This window comes from Mytilus trossulus, chromosome 10 (assembly GCF_036588685.1).
Source record: "Mytilus trossulus isolate FHL-02 chromosome 10, PNRI_Mtr1.1.1.hap1, whole genome shotgun sequence".
In the NCBI taxonomy this organism is placed as follows: domain Eukaryota; kingdom Metazoa; phylum Mollusca; class Bivalvia; order Mytilida; family Mytilidae; genus Mytilus; species Mytilus trossulus.
This window is the reverse complement of record NC_086382.1, coordinates 54,912,338-54,929,218: the sequence shown is the minus strand read 5'-3', so window position 1 is coordinate 54,929,218 and position 16,881 is coordinate 54,912,338. Positions and strand designations below refer to the sequence as shown.

At 32.4% G+C, this 16,881-nt stretch overlaps 1 protein-coding gene across 1 annotated transcript; it reads right to left on the bottom strand.

The window, feature by feature from the left end:
• Positions 1 to 342: 342 nt before the first annotated feature.
• Positions 343 to 16,249, bottom strand: LOC134686357 (uncharacterized). Its single transcript, XM_063546031.1, has 7 exons — positions 16,125 to 16,249; positions 8,621 to 8,773; positions 7,967 to 8,067; positions 5,708 to 5,871; positions 3,863 to 3,877; positions 2,278 to 2,310; positions 343 to 460 (listed from the first exon to the last, which is right to left on the bottom strand). The coding sequence occupies exons 1-7, from the start codon at positions 16,191 to 16,193 to the stop codon at positions 408 to 410; spliced, it is 588 nt and encodes a 195-aa protein (XP_063402101.1). The 5' UTR covers positions 16,194 to 16,249; the 3' UTR covers positions 343 to 407.
• Positions 16,250 to 16,881: the final 632 nt, after the last annotated feature.

Below are 16,881 nucleotides of genomic sequence, written 5' to 3'. Positions count from 1 at the left end.
CCGTTAGTTTTCTCGTTTAAATTGTTTTTACATTTCCATATCGGGGCCTTTTAACGCTGTATGGGCTTTGCTCAATGTTAAAGGTTTTACGGTGACCTATAGTTGATAATGTCTGTGTCGTTTTGGTCTCTTGCAGACAGTTGTCTCATTGGCAATTATACCACATCTTCTTTTGTATATAGCAACAAAACAGCATGAAAACACAGAATATATAGATGTTCAGGATTTATTTACTTTTTCGAGTTACAATTCTAAAAACAATTTTTATTTATTTTTTTCTTATTTGATGACAAAAGACAAACAAAGTCATTTCAGATGTTTTTTCCATTATTTTTCATAGGAATTTTGATTAACAAACAAGGAAGGTTTTCTATGAACTGAACATCATTTGGTTCTTGAACTCTTTCCTAGGTGATATAGTCCGCTGCAATTACACAGCTACCACAAACCGCCCAGCAAGCTGAAAGAATATGATAGTTGAAATCAACAAATAAATCATCGCATGCGAATATTTAAACCTAAATAATATCATATATTGATCTAACGATGTTATAAAATTGTATACTGTTTAAATTCTTATATCAGTTATAGGTTGTAATTTTGTAAATATAGACAATGGAATGTCTCATAGGAACTCCCTTTAATGCAAAAACTGTCCCACTTTTACTACAAAGGTTCGTTAAACATTATATCCTAGAATGGAAAGTTGATATGTACTTGTATTTTATTCTAAGGTAAAAACAGTTGGAAATTATATTCAAATACTGTACTACGCTTCGCTCCTATTGGGATCTTCTTCAAAATTCAAATGTACTGCTATTCATAATACTTATACTGCCGGGTAAAATTTTCATGAGATGAAATAATTATGCGTTGTTAGCCTACACTTCTATCAATTCGTACTATGACAAAAATTCAATTTTCTACAGTTGAGTTTAGATTAACTAAATGCATTCAAATGTGTGTTACAATTTTTTCATGTTTTAAAATAAATCTTTTAATGTTATGGGGTACGTCTAAGGTTTTTTTTTGTATTTAGCCTAATCAGAAACGATAAAAATGAAATTTGAAAGCCAATGATAAATGTATGCATTCATTCAAGAGCTACACAACAATAGATGACCTTTACAGAATACAAAACCATGTTATTTAATAGAGATAGTTTCTAAAATCTTTGCAAGAAACCTTTCTTATATCTTGAGATGGCAAAGACCCAATATGGATTAAATATATATTTATGCTGTATTGCATTCATGCAATGTTCGGTTAAAGACCAAATAGACCACAAGAAATTTATTTTGTTACATAAAACCGAATTATAATAGGTTAAAAAGAGAAGCAAAACACACTACAGGGACATTCAAACTCACAAATCGAAAACAAACTGACAACGCCTTGCTAAAAAAGATAAAGAGCAACAGACAAATAATAGTACACAAAACACAATATAGCAACATAAACCCCACTTAAAACTCACAGGTGCTCCGGAAGGGTAAGTAGATCTTGATTCATATGTGGCACCCGTTGTGTTGCTCATGTTGGTACATATTTCGATAAATGGTAATAAAAGGGAACGGGATTGTAGTTTTGAACATATCCCCTTATATCTGTGAAAGGGATTTCATAACAGAAAATCTTAATCTGAAAATGACCATATAATTGATGTACATGTCACACCGAAGTGGTGACTTACCACAGAATAAAAACAAAAGTACGTTAAAAAACAAAAGAACATAAGACAGTACAAAAAAGATTCCATTGTCACCTGCAGAATAATATTACGCTTCAAAATGACGCCACAGGAAAAAGTGACGTCCCGATAGTTTTCGAAAAGTTTTATATAGTTCAAAATCAGGTTTGTAATTATGGCGTAAAATTTACGATTTGATATATTCAACTTCACCATTTTAAACTATTGGTGTGATAGCTTCCAGCAACACTATTAGTAACAATTTTACTGCACCAGATGCGCATGTAGACAATTAATAACGCTTTCATTGATGGTCTAAGCCACAAATATTGAAAGCAAAACCTAACACAAATGTTTCAAGGGTTGATAAAAATCTAAAAGGGCCGAAACAAAGCCAAATCTAGATAACAATCAAAGCTATGCACGCAGGAGATATATTTTTTAATAAAGTTATTAAAATTGTGTTATACTTATGTCTAATGCACTTTTGAATTTCACATGAAATCAAGATTTCAAATAGATATTTATGCAACGTATCAAGTCATAATTTTCAATTAAACCAACATGCCTAGGTTCAGCAAACATACCTTTCATACTTTTCTTCATTGCACGTTTAACGCCTACAATAAACAATTTACGTTCAGTTCTACATGACTAGTATTTCATTTATAATTCCACCTTATGTAATAATGCTGTATTTTGATTGGATGAGAAACATGGTATTTTTCACCAATTTCTATATATTGCGATTTTCTTTTCTCTGCTGGGGTATTTGCCATTAGGGAATTCCATGTGTCGGGTATTTGCTAGCAAATACCATGGCAGATGGGAAATACCCTAGCAAATACCATGGCAGATGGGGAATACGGCATGTCTAAAAATAAATTTGAAAAATAAAAATGAATTTATGTCTATTCTAATATGACAAATTCATTGTCATTCTAAATATATTGCTAGCAAATACCATGGCAGATGGGAAATACCCTAGCAAATACCATGGCAGATGGGGAATACGGCATGTCTAAAAATAAATTTGAAAAATAAAAATGAATTTATGTCTATTCTAATATGACAAATTCATTGTCATTCTAAATATATGGTTCCAGATGACATATTTAGGATCAAAAGCATCATTATTGAATTTGGAGCGAATGACGTAAAAATTCTGGGAATGACGTCATAATATAAACTCAACGGAAAATAATTGTCAACCGGTTACATAAAACCGGAATCCACTTGTATTACACTTCACTGAAACTGATGAACAAAGTGTAGCAGTCAGCCGAGAATCAGGCTTATTATCATATAATGGGAGAGGTATATACAGTCAGTGACTGTACATAAAAAAAAATGGCTCTGGAAATGTGTACCTCTCAACCGGTATTTTTGTCAAATACCCCTTGTAAGCATGATATATTTGTATAAAATTCCATCCTACATAAGCAAAATATGAGTTTTCTAATATTTGAATTGATATTTGATGAGTATATCACAAATGACTTTTTATTATGTAGATCTCGGGTAAGAGTTTTTAAAAGATTATGTAGACGGATCCGTCTTAGTCATGGTATGTTGATTTCGGATGCTTTCACAGTTTACACGTTTTACTTTGTGATTAAGTCAAATTATTGGGAATCACTTGTGACAGGTCAATAATTTCAAGTATAATATTGCTAGTGTTAGCGCATGCCATTTTAATAGAGATAACTTAAATTTATCGTTTCAATTAGAATCAATTGACTTTGAATGGTTTACAAGTAAGAGTATTGCCATTGTGATTTCAGCATTTTCATTATACTATCAACTTAATATAGAGGCGTAACATATCTCCGCAGCTCTATATTTCATTTAAACAATTTTGAGATTCATAAAAATTCTAATGATGAAATATTTTGGGTGTAACACACCAGCTATAAATTTGGGGGACGAATAGTGATGTGATATGAACACGTTTTGGTATATGACACGACTGATTGGAAGTTTTTGAGTGTTCCATATATAGTTTATTATAACAAAAAGATAATAATTTGAGAGAAAAAAAACACAAATCAATACGGTGGAAATTCAAATCATAAATGAAAGATGCATCAAACGAATGACTCGTCAGCTGATATGTTTTATCCTTTTCCAGGGATGTTTAAAATAGAGTAAATCTATCAGTATTATACTCACGTTTTGCATTTTTGACTACAAAAATAAAACATATTAGATTATTCAATAAGAACGCTACGATTTTTTTACATGACAAAATTAAGCCATATGAGATAAGAAAATTGAGGAAATGGCAATGTTATAACTTGAATATGACAATAATCTGAGTCTGAATTCATTTCGTAATTAATAGAATAATAGGTTCATAATTTTTATTGATTTATATCTTTTGTTAGATGCGCTTTACGTAACACAGGATATTTATAACGTTCAAACTATTTACAGTAACGACACCTGATATATTGGTATAAAACGGAGTTTCCGTTGGAAAATATATATTAGAAAATTCTAAGACTTGAAGTTGAAATACTTTTGATGAACACAATTTGTATCAGGGCTGTTTTTTCTAGTACAGAATACTATTATATGATTTAATTTTTGTTTCCTTTTACAGTTTCATCACCGATACTATATATCATATTTTCTACAGTGTTGTGATACAAACTACATTTTACATAGTATTAACAAAATTAAACGTTTGTAATTCCTCACTCTATCCATTTTAGTACAAAAACTTGTCGTATTTTAACGTGACAGTAGTCTTGACAATGCGTGACCGTCTTGATTTGCACTTGATCTTAACTAGTACAGTCTTAACCATTTAAAAAGTCTTTCCTGAACAATAATCTAGCATTTTAAGTGCTGCAATGTGTAAAACATTCTATACGAATAGTATTTTTTTCTGAAATAAATTTCTTTAGTAATCTGTTGTATTGATACATAGAATGTAAATCTAATAATTTATTATCATTAATTTACTGAACAATCTCCAGTTTGTTCAGTAAAACTAGCCTGTCAAATGCTGTAGACATGGTATTCATTATAACAGCAATAGTGCAATAAAACAGATTTTAATTTTTTTTAAAGCATTCTTTACGATTTATCTGTTATTTCTAATCTTAACACAGTTTATCATGTATTAGAACTTGATATGTAGCTGACAATTATATATCACCAGTTTTATGAATGCATTATCAAAATATTTAAATATTAGGAAAATTATTCTTGTAGATATTTTTTATAAAAAATTGAGGTATTCTTTTTTATACGAAGCGTTTGTATTTTGAAAAATAAGTATACAAAGATAATAGTTTATTATTAAGTATATTAAGGGGGTAGACCTTGGTTCAGGGAGATAACTCTTTAAATCAATTATGCGTTTGTAAAATTCAAGTAATATCAATGTATTTTAAGCATTTACCTGAAACAGATTTGAAAAAATCTATGTAACCTTGAAGCTTAGAATAAATTTATGAAAATGGCTGACACAAACGTACTGATGATTTTAAGAGTTATTTCCCTTAACCAAGGTCTATCTCCTTAAACTCTCCAAAATTTGGATGAAGTATCATTCTTTGTTTGAGTATGCGACTAGTAAACATTAGAACTTTCTGCAATGGTTAAAAATGATGTCAAGTAATTTTCTTTGATATTCAATCTAGTTTCAACAGTCCATGTCTACAAATATTTGTGTTGGAAAGTATAAAAATTAGGAATATTACGTAGTCATTTTAAAAACAGGTAAACATTGAATACACAGTGAACAGCTGTATACTTTTGTTGCTTTTATTTATTCAGCGTTTGGCATTCCTATTATATTGATCTTGCTTGTACCAAGATGATAGTAAGCAACGCCGTAGACAATCGACAAGAAACTACAAAGAGTTGTGCCCACATTGTTTGACAAGATTAAACTTAGGAAACACCGTTGTCTTGTTATTCAAGTAACGGGTTGTATTCGTATCTGTTAGAATCTCATTCAATTTAGACAATTAAAAATTAATGTAGTATAATTTTAATGATTACCTGCTATAAGCATACCATCATGATTAACTTTTTTTCCATGGTACAGTTTGTAACCCTCACAGAAGTCGGCAATTTTTTTGCCTGCCATTTTTAACATCTCATCATGGGTGATGCGACTTGCACGGACCATTATTTCGTCTTTTATTTCATGATGGAAGTTTGAGCTTAAAGATAGGTTTGATAACGCATTATGTGAAAACAAATTGTGCAATAGATCATGAGATATAATATTACAAACAAGCTGTAAAAGTCATTGACAAAAATACTACAATCATTGTTAATCAGTTAGAACATTACCAAAGTATCATTACTTACTGCAAGAAATAATATTTAAACAAATATCATATGGAGTATTTTGAAATTTAAAAACTCGTTGGAAAATATCGTGAAGTCAAAACATTATATAGTTTTGATAACTTAAACAAGTACTAAATAAACATAGCCAACCCGTATCATAAAGAATTTCAACTTTCAATTTCACGCCAGTAACATTCCATTATTAACAAATATGATTTGAGGAAGAACGATCGAAATCGACAAGTACAGCTATCGTCAAATATTCATTTAATTCCCTGAGTTTTTGTTTTCTAACCTTGATATTAATTTCTCTTTTTATATTCTGAAATTAAACATATGTAAACAAATGTTTTCAAACTCAAAAACAAACTATGAAAACAAACAAAATTCCAAAAAGTTGAATAAATCTGGCTTAGGTCATCTACAAACATGCCTAGTCGAAGGGGAAAACCCTTTTTTCTCAAATTATTTTACCATCGTTATACAGGAAATCAGTCTAATACCTGGGTAATATAATTTAAAAAAATGTAAAATAAGGGCATAATAAAATAAAGGATTATACGACTAATATATAGATTACAGACTGGCATTTTCGCATGATTTTTTCCATTTACATTTCAGATCGTCGCAACGCTAGGTAAAGTCATATTTGTTCTAAAATTTTATTGCAATATTTTAGTTTCACAATTTTAAAGGCTTTGCAGTTATGTTTTTTTTTTCATTTTAAGATGTGTTGAATTTTACTAGCTACACTGAACACAGCTAAGGTAGACAGACGATTGACTTCATTTTCATTAGTAATCTTGAATGAATGTAATGTTTCCGACAGCTGGTGGTGATATGACACCTTCTATTTTGACAAAACTGTGAATTTGACTTCGTCTGATTCGGATCTTTTTATGCTGCGTAGAGTTTATATCTGTATTCGTTATGTTAGTGTTAGGACTTATATTTATATGCTACTTGGAGGCTGATATTACCGGGTATAATATTTCAACTAGCAGAGGCATGTACAATGTAAGTTATTGAACATAATTGATCAACTATTGAATGTTACTGCCACATGGTCACATATATCTTCTTCTTTGTATCAGAAAAATACTCTTTAAAAATGTAATAGCTGGTTTTTTATTTACAATTCAATGCTCAACAAGAATGTGCCCATAGTACACGGACGCCCCACTCGCATTATCATTTTCTATGTTCAGTGAACCGTGAAATTGGGATAAAAAAAATCTAATATGGCCATTTTAATAAAAACAAATAAAGATCATAACATAAGGTACAAGTGTATTAAGTTTGAAGTTGATTGGACTTCAACTTCATTAAAAACTACCGTGACCAAAAACTTTAACCTTAACGAACGAACGAACGAACGGATGGACAGACGGACCGACGGAAGGACAGACAGACAGACAGAAGGACGGACGAAAGGACGGTCGAATGGACGGACGAAAGGACGAACAGACCACAAAACAAAATGCCCCTCTACTATCGTAGGTGGTTCATAAACAGTTAATTATCACCAATATTGATGGCTTTTTTATTTTTTGCTCTTAAAAATTACTTTTCAATTTAAAATTAAATTTACCAAAACTATCGAAATTGACAAATAAGAATTCTATGTCATTTAAAACCAATACAATGACCCCCCTTACATATTAACCTTATGATATATAGATAAAGGAAGATGTGGTATGAGTGCCAATGAGACAATTCCCCATCCAAGTAACAATTTATAAATGTAAACCATTTTAGGTCAATGTACGACCTTCAACACGGAGCTCTGGCTCACACCGAAACAGCAGGATAAAACGTGTATGCAACCAGATCGTTATAATTCGTTCATAATCACTTTAAAAGATTTTGAAATTATGATAGCATAACTGAGTTTTTATACACTTTAAAATTGTTTGATGACATACTTGTGTTTGTGCGGCATTTTAAAAACATGAATAATACCTCTTAATTTTGTGTAGCAGATCCACGGAATCACGATAGGTTTCCTTTGTGTCTAATATAAGACAATATCCATAGTCTATGTTCTTGATAGCAACTTTTTTCTTCAGACACAAAAAAACAACAAATTTAAATTAATTCCATTACACAATTTCCATTTGTCTCAGTAAAGTAGAATTGGGAACTGTAGCACTGGTATTAAATTTGGTTTTAAATAACAGATTCATGATGTTAAACTAGCAACGTATTTTTACGTATGTACTTTATTCTATACTGTTTTGTTGCTGTATAATGGAAATGGTACGATAATCTGCTTATTATCAAAACAAAATCAGATATGTTCCGACAAATTAAAAGCTAATAAGATGTTTGCTTTAATCAAATAAACCGATTAAACTATGAACATCGTGCATCTCATAAGCAATGATAAAATCAGCATCAACTGAATATGTATTGAAAATATTCTTCAAATGATAATTTGTAAATAAAATTTATAAATGCATTGGTTTTTTTTCTTGTTCTATTTGACGGAGGTCCTTTTAAAAAATAGAAAAGTTGTTAAAAAAATATTCCTTGACTCCACATTTGAATTTTGGCAATCATTACATATTTCCTGATTTGATACGTATTTTAATAGATACAGTTTAAAAATCAGACCTTTTCAAAATCATGTAGATTAATTGATTGGCACCAGAATCCCTTTAGATGAGAGACATCCCCGACATTAACCGTCATCACATTATTCTTTGCGTCAATCACAATATCCTCATTTACTTTACCACCAGGTATCTTGATATCAACCCTGTACGTCTGTCAATTAAAACATACATCTATATACTCATATAATTTTGAAAATGGTTAATTATTATATTGAAAACCGCAACAAAAAAGTATGACTTAAATTAAAAACACTAACTATAGTCCGTTTGATTGATATAAATCTTCAGAAATTAATTCTTAAAAATTCATTTTTACTAATAAATAATTTTGTTCTTCATGTGTGTTAATGTATGATATATACGAACTCTGACTATTAATATCATAATTTTGGACCAATAGTCAAAAAAGTTATTCATTGGCACTCTATGTTATTTCTATTTTTTTTTATATAAAATACTCAATGAAGTAAGTTTAGTAGTGTAACAGCCTTCCATTCAAAACAAAAACATTAGACATGTGCTTTAAACCTGTTTCATTGTACCATGTGACTTTACTCATTTAAATAACTCTGGTCATGCGACTACTGAGCTTTCTAGATGCAATGAGAAATACAAAAGCATGCCAACAGAAAACTCAGTAATAGTCCAGAGAATCTGGGGTTTAACCTCAAACAAATTGCAACAGAATTATTTTTTCATGAAAAACGAAGATTACAACTATATTATTAACATATCAAAAATCGGCAAAAATCGGATCACGGCAAAGTTGTATAATTTATGAGAATTTAAAAGGTAAAATTCTACTGAATTTCATGCAACGTAATGCGCGCCATACGTCAAAAGGGAAATAACTTGTAAACTGCAACTACAATATGTCAACAAGCGGCATTTGTTTTTGACTTGGATTTGACCCAGTGGAACTTAAAACTGGTGAGTAACGCTTGACTATTATAATAAATGTATAAAAATAAATACATTTATCATGTTTTGAATTTTAAAAAAGTATTTGTTTCCCCCCAGTTGCATTATTTTGCCGTATTCCCCCTTCACTTGTCATTTTCAATTCCATCATTTTTACATTGATTTATTACAATAAATCATGTTTCCTAGTCTTGGAAATTGTTTTAAATGTATAATAACTGTTTACCAACGCTTTTCACTGAAAAAACGACATTTCATGGGGAGGTTACGTCAAAAATAAAAAAAGTATGGAACGCCGTTTGTGACACAAAGAATGAACGAGTAAAAACAAGTATTTGTATTTTCATTCCTATAAATGCTTTTGTAGTAATCTTTGTTGTTGTTTTTAAGTATCTTATAATGACCAGCTGTACGCACTGTGGTGTTAGGCGTTCTATTATCCTTGGTTGGCCGCCAGGAGTACAATTTATGGATCATATATAACTTATGTTTAAATTGACCATTTTTTAAAAATTTTAACAGTGTGGATAACATTGTTTTTTACTGTATACTTTGCAAATAAAATATGAAATACCTTTATTGTTTTTAATTAACCTGTTCATTGGCTAATAATGTAATTTTACTTTTAATCAAATTAAATTTTTATATGGTTGTGATAGAAAAATCAACACTTTCTGTTTCAGGATGAAATGGTGATCGAAGAGAAGTCCGAAAAAAGAAAGCAATGGTTATTTATCCGTTTATACCACTAGAGCAGCAAAATTGAGTGATAGTAAGTTTCATGCAAATATATATTTCTTTGAAGTTGAATGATGAAGCTTATTCTTTTTTATATGACCATCCGTATGTTTGCCCACGCGATCATGTTCACTGTTAAGCAATTAGAACATAATATAACCGTCAAACAAATTTTGAAAAACTGCAGAATTGAGTATTAAAACTAGCGAATTCGATTTGCATCCAGTTACGAACTGCAGTGATTAAACATGACATTATTTTAATGATATCAATTGTAAAGTTTTATTAACAATGTGTAGAGCGTGAACTAAACAAATAATTATTTTCTTTGCTTTGAAACTAAATTATATTCCTTATGCATTTCAGATGTCTGGAAGTAACTGTGTGATATGCAACGAACCTTTGGAGAATGGGCAACTTCTGATAACGATAAGAGAAAAAGGTGCAAAAACAATCAATGAAGTAAGCAGCAAACATAGACATCAAAACGTATTTGTTGTAGCCGGCCAAATACTACACCAAGAATGTCGAAAAAAATATACTAATGCTAAAGAGATTCAGAAAATTGGTAAAGAGAATGCTGATAACGATAGATTTGATCGACTCACGCGATCATCACAGTATTTTGATTTTAGAGAACACTGTTTGTTTTGTGGACAGTCAGCGCAAATGTCAGATAGAAAATATGGAATAGAAGTATATCCAGTGAGAACTTTTGAATTCCAACAGAAAATTGATGCAATATGCAAAGACAGAAAAGATTCATGGGCTGCTGACGTTTTGGCAAAACTTGAATATGCACAAGACTTACCTGCAGCAGATGCTATTTACCATCAGAAATGTAGCGTCAACTTCAGGACAGGGAAAAATATACCAATTGGTGGAACACCAGAGCAAAAACGAAAAAAGCAAGGTAGACCAGATCACACTGAAGCAAATACAGCTTTTCTAAAAACCATGGATTACTTGCTAGAAAATGAAGAAGACCAATTGACAGTAAAAGACCTCGTTCATCAAATGACACAGTTTTGTGGAGATCTGGCATACACAACAGTACACATGAAATCAAAGATCAAAACACACTTTGGTGATGAAGCTTTTATTACCGACGTCTGTGGAAAACCAAATGTGGTCACTCTTCGAAAAACGGCATCTGTTCTTCTGCAAGAATTTCATCAGAGTCAAAAAACTTCCGATCCTGAAACAGAAAAAAGAGATATTATCAAAACAGCAGCTAAACTTATCAAATCTGATATAAAATCAATGGAATTTTCAAGGGCGGTGTATCCATCACCAGCTACAATAGCATCTTGTGAGGAAAACATCGCATACTTACCTGACAGTCTTAAACAGCTACTTGGTGGAATATTTTCTGAAAAAGATTGCGATCTTAAAGTGGCAGCCATTGGCCAGTCTATCATGCAAGCCACAAGACCAAGATCTCTGATTGCCCCTTTACAGCTAGGTCTAGGAGTTCAAATGCATCACCATTTTGGTTCAAAATTCCTTCTCGATACCTTATACCAACTTGGCTTTTCATCATCTTATAAGGAAGTTCAAAAACACGGCGTGAATTCTGCTCTTCAAGGTGATGATTCTCCTCAAGACCTTGAAGGGAGATGTATTCAACACGTGGCAGATAATGTGGACCATAACATCAGAACACTTGACGGTCATGGGACATTCCATGGAATGGGGATAATAGCAGGCATCACACCAGGATATAACCACAAAACTATTGTGCAGAGATTAAATGTTTCGCTTGACGATATAAAACAAATAGGGAAAATCGATCTCCATCAATACAACTTTGACCGAACATCAAAACTTAGTTTAAAATTCGAATCACTTGCAGCGCAACAGTCGGGTGCGTTACCTGATAACATCAGTCTTCTCTGTAGTACTCTTTGGCCAAAGAAAAGGATTGGGTGGTCAGCAATGTGTAATTTAGTGCAAGATGGAGCATACCCTGGTAAATCGACAATTGTATTTTTGCCTATGATAGACCTTGAGCCAGGAAACCTTTCATGTATCTTTTCGACCATGAAGTTCGTATGTAACGAAGCGTTTAAGTACAGAGCTAATCCCATGCTTACATTTGACCAACCGCTTTATTGGAAAGCTCTTACAATTATTGACAACGAACCAAAGGACAGCGACTTGAAATCGATAGTTCTAAGATTAGGAGGTTTTCATCTCGAAATGAGCTTTCTTGGTTCCATTGGTAATATTATGAGCGGATCTGGACTTGCAGAGCTCATGGAAACTGTCTATGCACCTAACGCTGTTACGCATATGTTTACCGGAAAGGCAGTTGCGAGAGCAGTGCGTGGTCATTTCTTGATTTACAATGCTTTAACTTCATTATTGTTGTGCGAACAGTTTCATGTATCTTCCACTGTCTTGAAAGATCATGACACAGAAAATGTAGAACATCTTTCTTCTCTTGAAGACTCTGAAATTCACAATGAAAACACTTTTATCCAGGATTTAAATAAATTGAGTTATATTTTTGATGAAATCCTAGAACGACATCTTCCAGTAGACACCCTTGATCAGAATGAGGTATTGAGAAAAATACGCGACAGTATATCAACTTTTAGAAAATCACATATCGAAAACCGGACAGCTCGACTATGGTTTCTATATATGGATATGGTGGACTTGCTGCGTAATTTCATCAAAGCTGAAAGAACTGGAAACTGGATCCTTCATCTTCAAACCATTCAAAAGATGTTACCATACTTTGCTGCTGCAGGACATAACTTATATCTAAAATCTGCGTATGTTTACCTGCAGCAAATGCATGGGTTATCAAGAACAAATCCTGCAATAAACGAAGCTCTCTTGTCAGGCTTCCATGTGATGAGAAGAAGTGATCGGTTTTGGTCAGGTTTATCATCGGATCTGATCATAGAGCAAGTTCTGATGAGATGCATTAAAACAACTGGAGGTCTCACCAGAGGTCGAGGGATGACAGATGCGCAGAGATCATTGTGGATTTTGTCTATGCCACAGTGTATTCAGATGAATGAAGCCATGCAACAAGTAACTGGTGTAAATTTTGAAACGAGCGAACAGCACAAGGAAATGTGCATTCCAAGGAAGGTACGGGATACCAAAGACACAACAACATTTCTTGACTTTCTTGGAGAAAGAAGTCCATTTTCTATCGATAAAAATCTGAGGAACATCGAAACAGGAGCAACTGGCGACAGCAACGTAAATTCTGACAATGCACTGGTCATAGGACACAATATAATATCGTCAATGGAAGGTAAATGTATTGACGAGTTTGTATTCAAAAGAAAAAACCAAGTAACAACTCTATCTTCAAAATTAAATATCAAAGTAGATAATGAAGAAATATCTGTCGATCCACAATTGTTGTTTCAACGACTAGTTACTACTGCTAATACCATGTTTCCAGATGTATCTCAAGTCTTTAAGTACGAACTAAGCGCTGTACCAGCTGCTTTGTTTGAACCGTCTGGTTTGATGCGACAGGCACAGAAATCAACATTGGCAGATGAAATATGGAACACGGGAAGTTGTGTATTTTCAGATGACCTTGGTACCGATGTTCGCCACGTAATCGACGGTGGTTCCCTGATACAGCGAATCCCATGGAAAAAAGGTGCGACATTTGCAGAAATATGTCAGTTATACATCGACCATATTAATAACAGATATCCCATTCCAATAATTGTCTTTGATGGGTATGGTTCCGGACCAACGACAAAAGATCATGTACATGAACGGAGAACGAAAGGTGTGACTGGTACACACATCTCATTCAAAGATAGCACACCGTTTAAATCAAAGAAGGAAATTTTCTTAGCTAATGGAGAAAACAAGCAAAACTTTATCAATATGCTTTGTAATAAAATGGATAATGAAGGATTTATTTCTCTTCAAGCTACTGCTGATGCTGATGTTCTTATTGCATCAACTGCTGTACGATATGCATCTTGTTACCCTACCGTTGTCGTTGGTGAAGACACTGATGTTCTCATTCTACTGCTTTTCCATGCAGAGGAAAATTCTAAACCATTGGTTTTTCAATCCGATAAAATTCGAAAGTCTAAAGTATGGGATATTAAAAAGACTAAAGAGTTGCTTGGAAATGAAATAGTCGATTTGTTACCATTTATTCATGCTATCACAGGGTGTGACACGACATCTAGACTTTACGGTATAGGGAAGAAGGAAGGATTAAAGCGGTTGCGTGAGAATGCCTTTTTTAGAGAGTTGGCTTCAGTATTTTTAAAACAAGATGCAACGTCAGATGATGTTATACAATCAGGACAGTCAGCTCTTGTTATATTATACGGAGGTGAGACAGGAGAAAGCTTAGACCAGTTACGCTACAGAAAATTTAACCATAAAGTTCTTACCAATTCTTTGTCTTGTGTACATGTTCAGTCCTTGCCACCTACCTCAGAAGCAGCGTCTCAGCACTGCAAGCGTGCATATTATCAGATCCAAGAATGGACAAATGACTCTGTCCATATGTTAAGTCCATCAGACTGGGGATGGGTTCTACAAGGTACATCACTTTGTCCAATTAGAACAATTTTGCCTCCAGCTCCAGATAATTTATTGCACGTGATTAGATGTAAATGCAAATCTGGTTGCGATACACGCAGATGCACTTGTAGAAAAAACGGTCTTGACTGTAGCTCAGCATGTAGCGAATGTAAGGGACTAAACTGTTCAAACTGTAAAGTACTTGAGATTCACGAAGACGAGGACGATAGTGACATTTAATTCTAACATATACATGATTGGTTGGTGATGTGACTCTATAACATTTAAGCAAAAACTTTGAACGAAATTTTGTTTTTATAAGATTTGACAATGTGAATTCAGAAATATTGTATTTGGTCTCCCTCTTCTGTAACTGTGTTTTTTATTCAAACTACATTAATGTGTCAAAATAATGAATACGATGTTTCTGTTGAAGTCTAGTCTTTCTTTGAGGGATCAAAATTCTTCAAGTTAATATTCGAGATTTTTTTTTAATTTTTAGGTTTATAAATTTTCCAGTTTTCAGCGATTTTCTATTTAAAATCAGCGTTTTTTCTCAAAAAAAAACTTACGGCTATGCATTTTTAAGATTTCATCACGATAATACATATAATTGCAACGTTTCCGAAAAAAAATAGGGACTTCGAGTTAAAATTTAAAAAAAATATATTTTTTTCCAGTTTTCAGCGATTTTCTATTCAATATCAGCGTTTTTTGAAAAAAAAACCTGAAGACTATGCATTCTTAATATTTGATCACGATGATACATATGATTGAAACGTTTTCTGAAAAAAAATAGGGACTTTGAGTAAAAATTAAAAAAATAAATCATTTTTTCCAGTTTTTAGCGATTTTTACATAAAAATCCCTATTTTACCCCCAAAACACAAATTTCCCGTGGTCTGTGAAACGCCGATTTTTAATATGTCACTAACAGGTATCCAATGAAACAAAATTGATATAAATTATTTCTGTTGCAATTACTTTGAGGTTGAGCCATTTTTCACCTCAGATTCCCTGGACTATAATCAGTATTTTTAGTTATTATGACCATATAATTGATATTCATGTCAACACCGAAATTATAACCATTTATATGCATTACAATTAAAAACAAATTTATGAAATTTTATATAAAGATTATTCGTCCAAGTTGGCAGATATTTTGGGTAGACGTTTAGACGTTTAGGCCGGCTAGAATTGGAAAATCAATATATTGGGGATACATTTCAGTGATCATATTTGACCTCTTTTTATTATTGACATGTCACATCAATCAGAATGCTCGGCACTATGGAAACAAACACACAAACCTGAACATTGTTGTAACTTATGACTGGATTTAAAATTAATATAACTGGAAACAGCACTTCTAGAAACATGTTTGACTCTTCTGATTCGAATTCCGGTTACAATTGTAATCTGTACTCATTCACCTATTTAATAAGAAAGAAATACAAACAAATACATACATGGGGATTTATTGGTTTAGCAAAGTCCACTTAAAACTTTCTATCAATCTAATAATACATGCATTTAATATGTTGGTTGAACTTAAAACTGTCGAAAAAAGGAAGAGGAATTTATGATACCTAAATCTAAACATTTAAGTAACCCATTTTCACGCAAAAATGTAATGTCCGACCTTACATTTCATGTGCCAAAGATTGGAGTTTCATTTCTTCCATACCGCATTTGTTTTTCGATCATCGATAATATTCACAAGAGTATTTCTATTGTTACAGTAGTTGACGTGTTTAAGGAAAAACAATATCACTGAAATCTAGAAAATGTCATTTTCGAAAACGGAATGAAATTCGTCCAAGCATATGCAAGTTAGACTTATGTTGGAATTCAACATTTTTATCGTGATACTGGAAAAGCCGAGAGGATCAATATTCATGATTTTAAAAGAGTATTTACTTTATTGATTGTTCATTGCTTGTTTGCCGGAAACACGCGCATAGTTCTAATGTAATGACTTTACAAAGTATATCCATCTTGAAACAACGCAAGCACACCGTATTTTTTTTTACAATAATTGAGGTTTGAACCGGCTGTATATAAAGT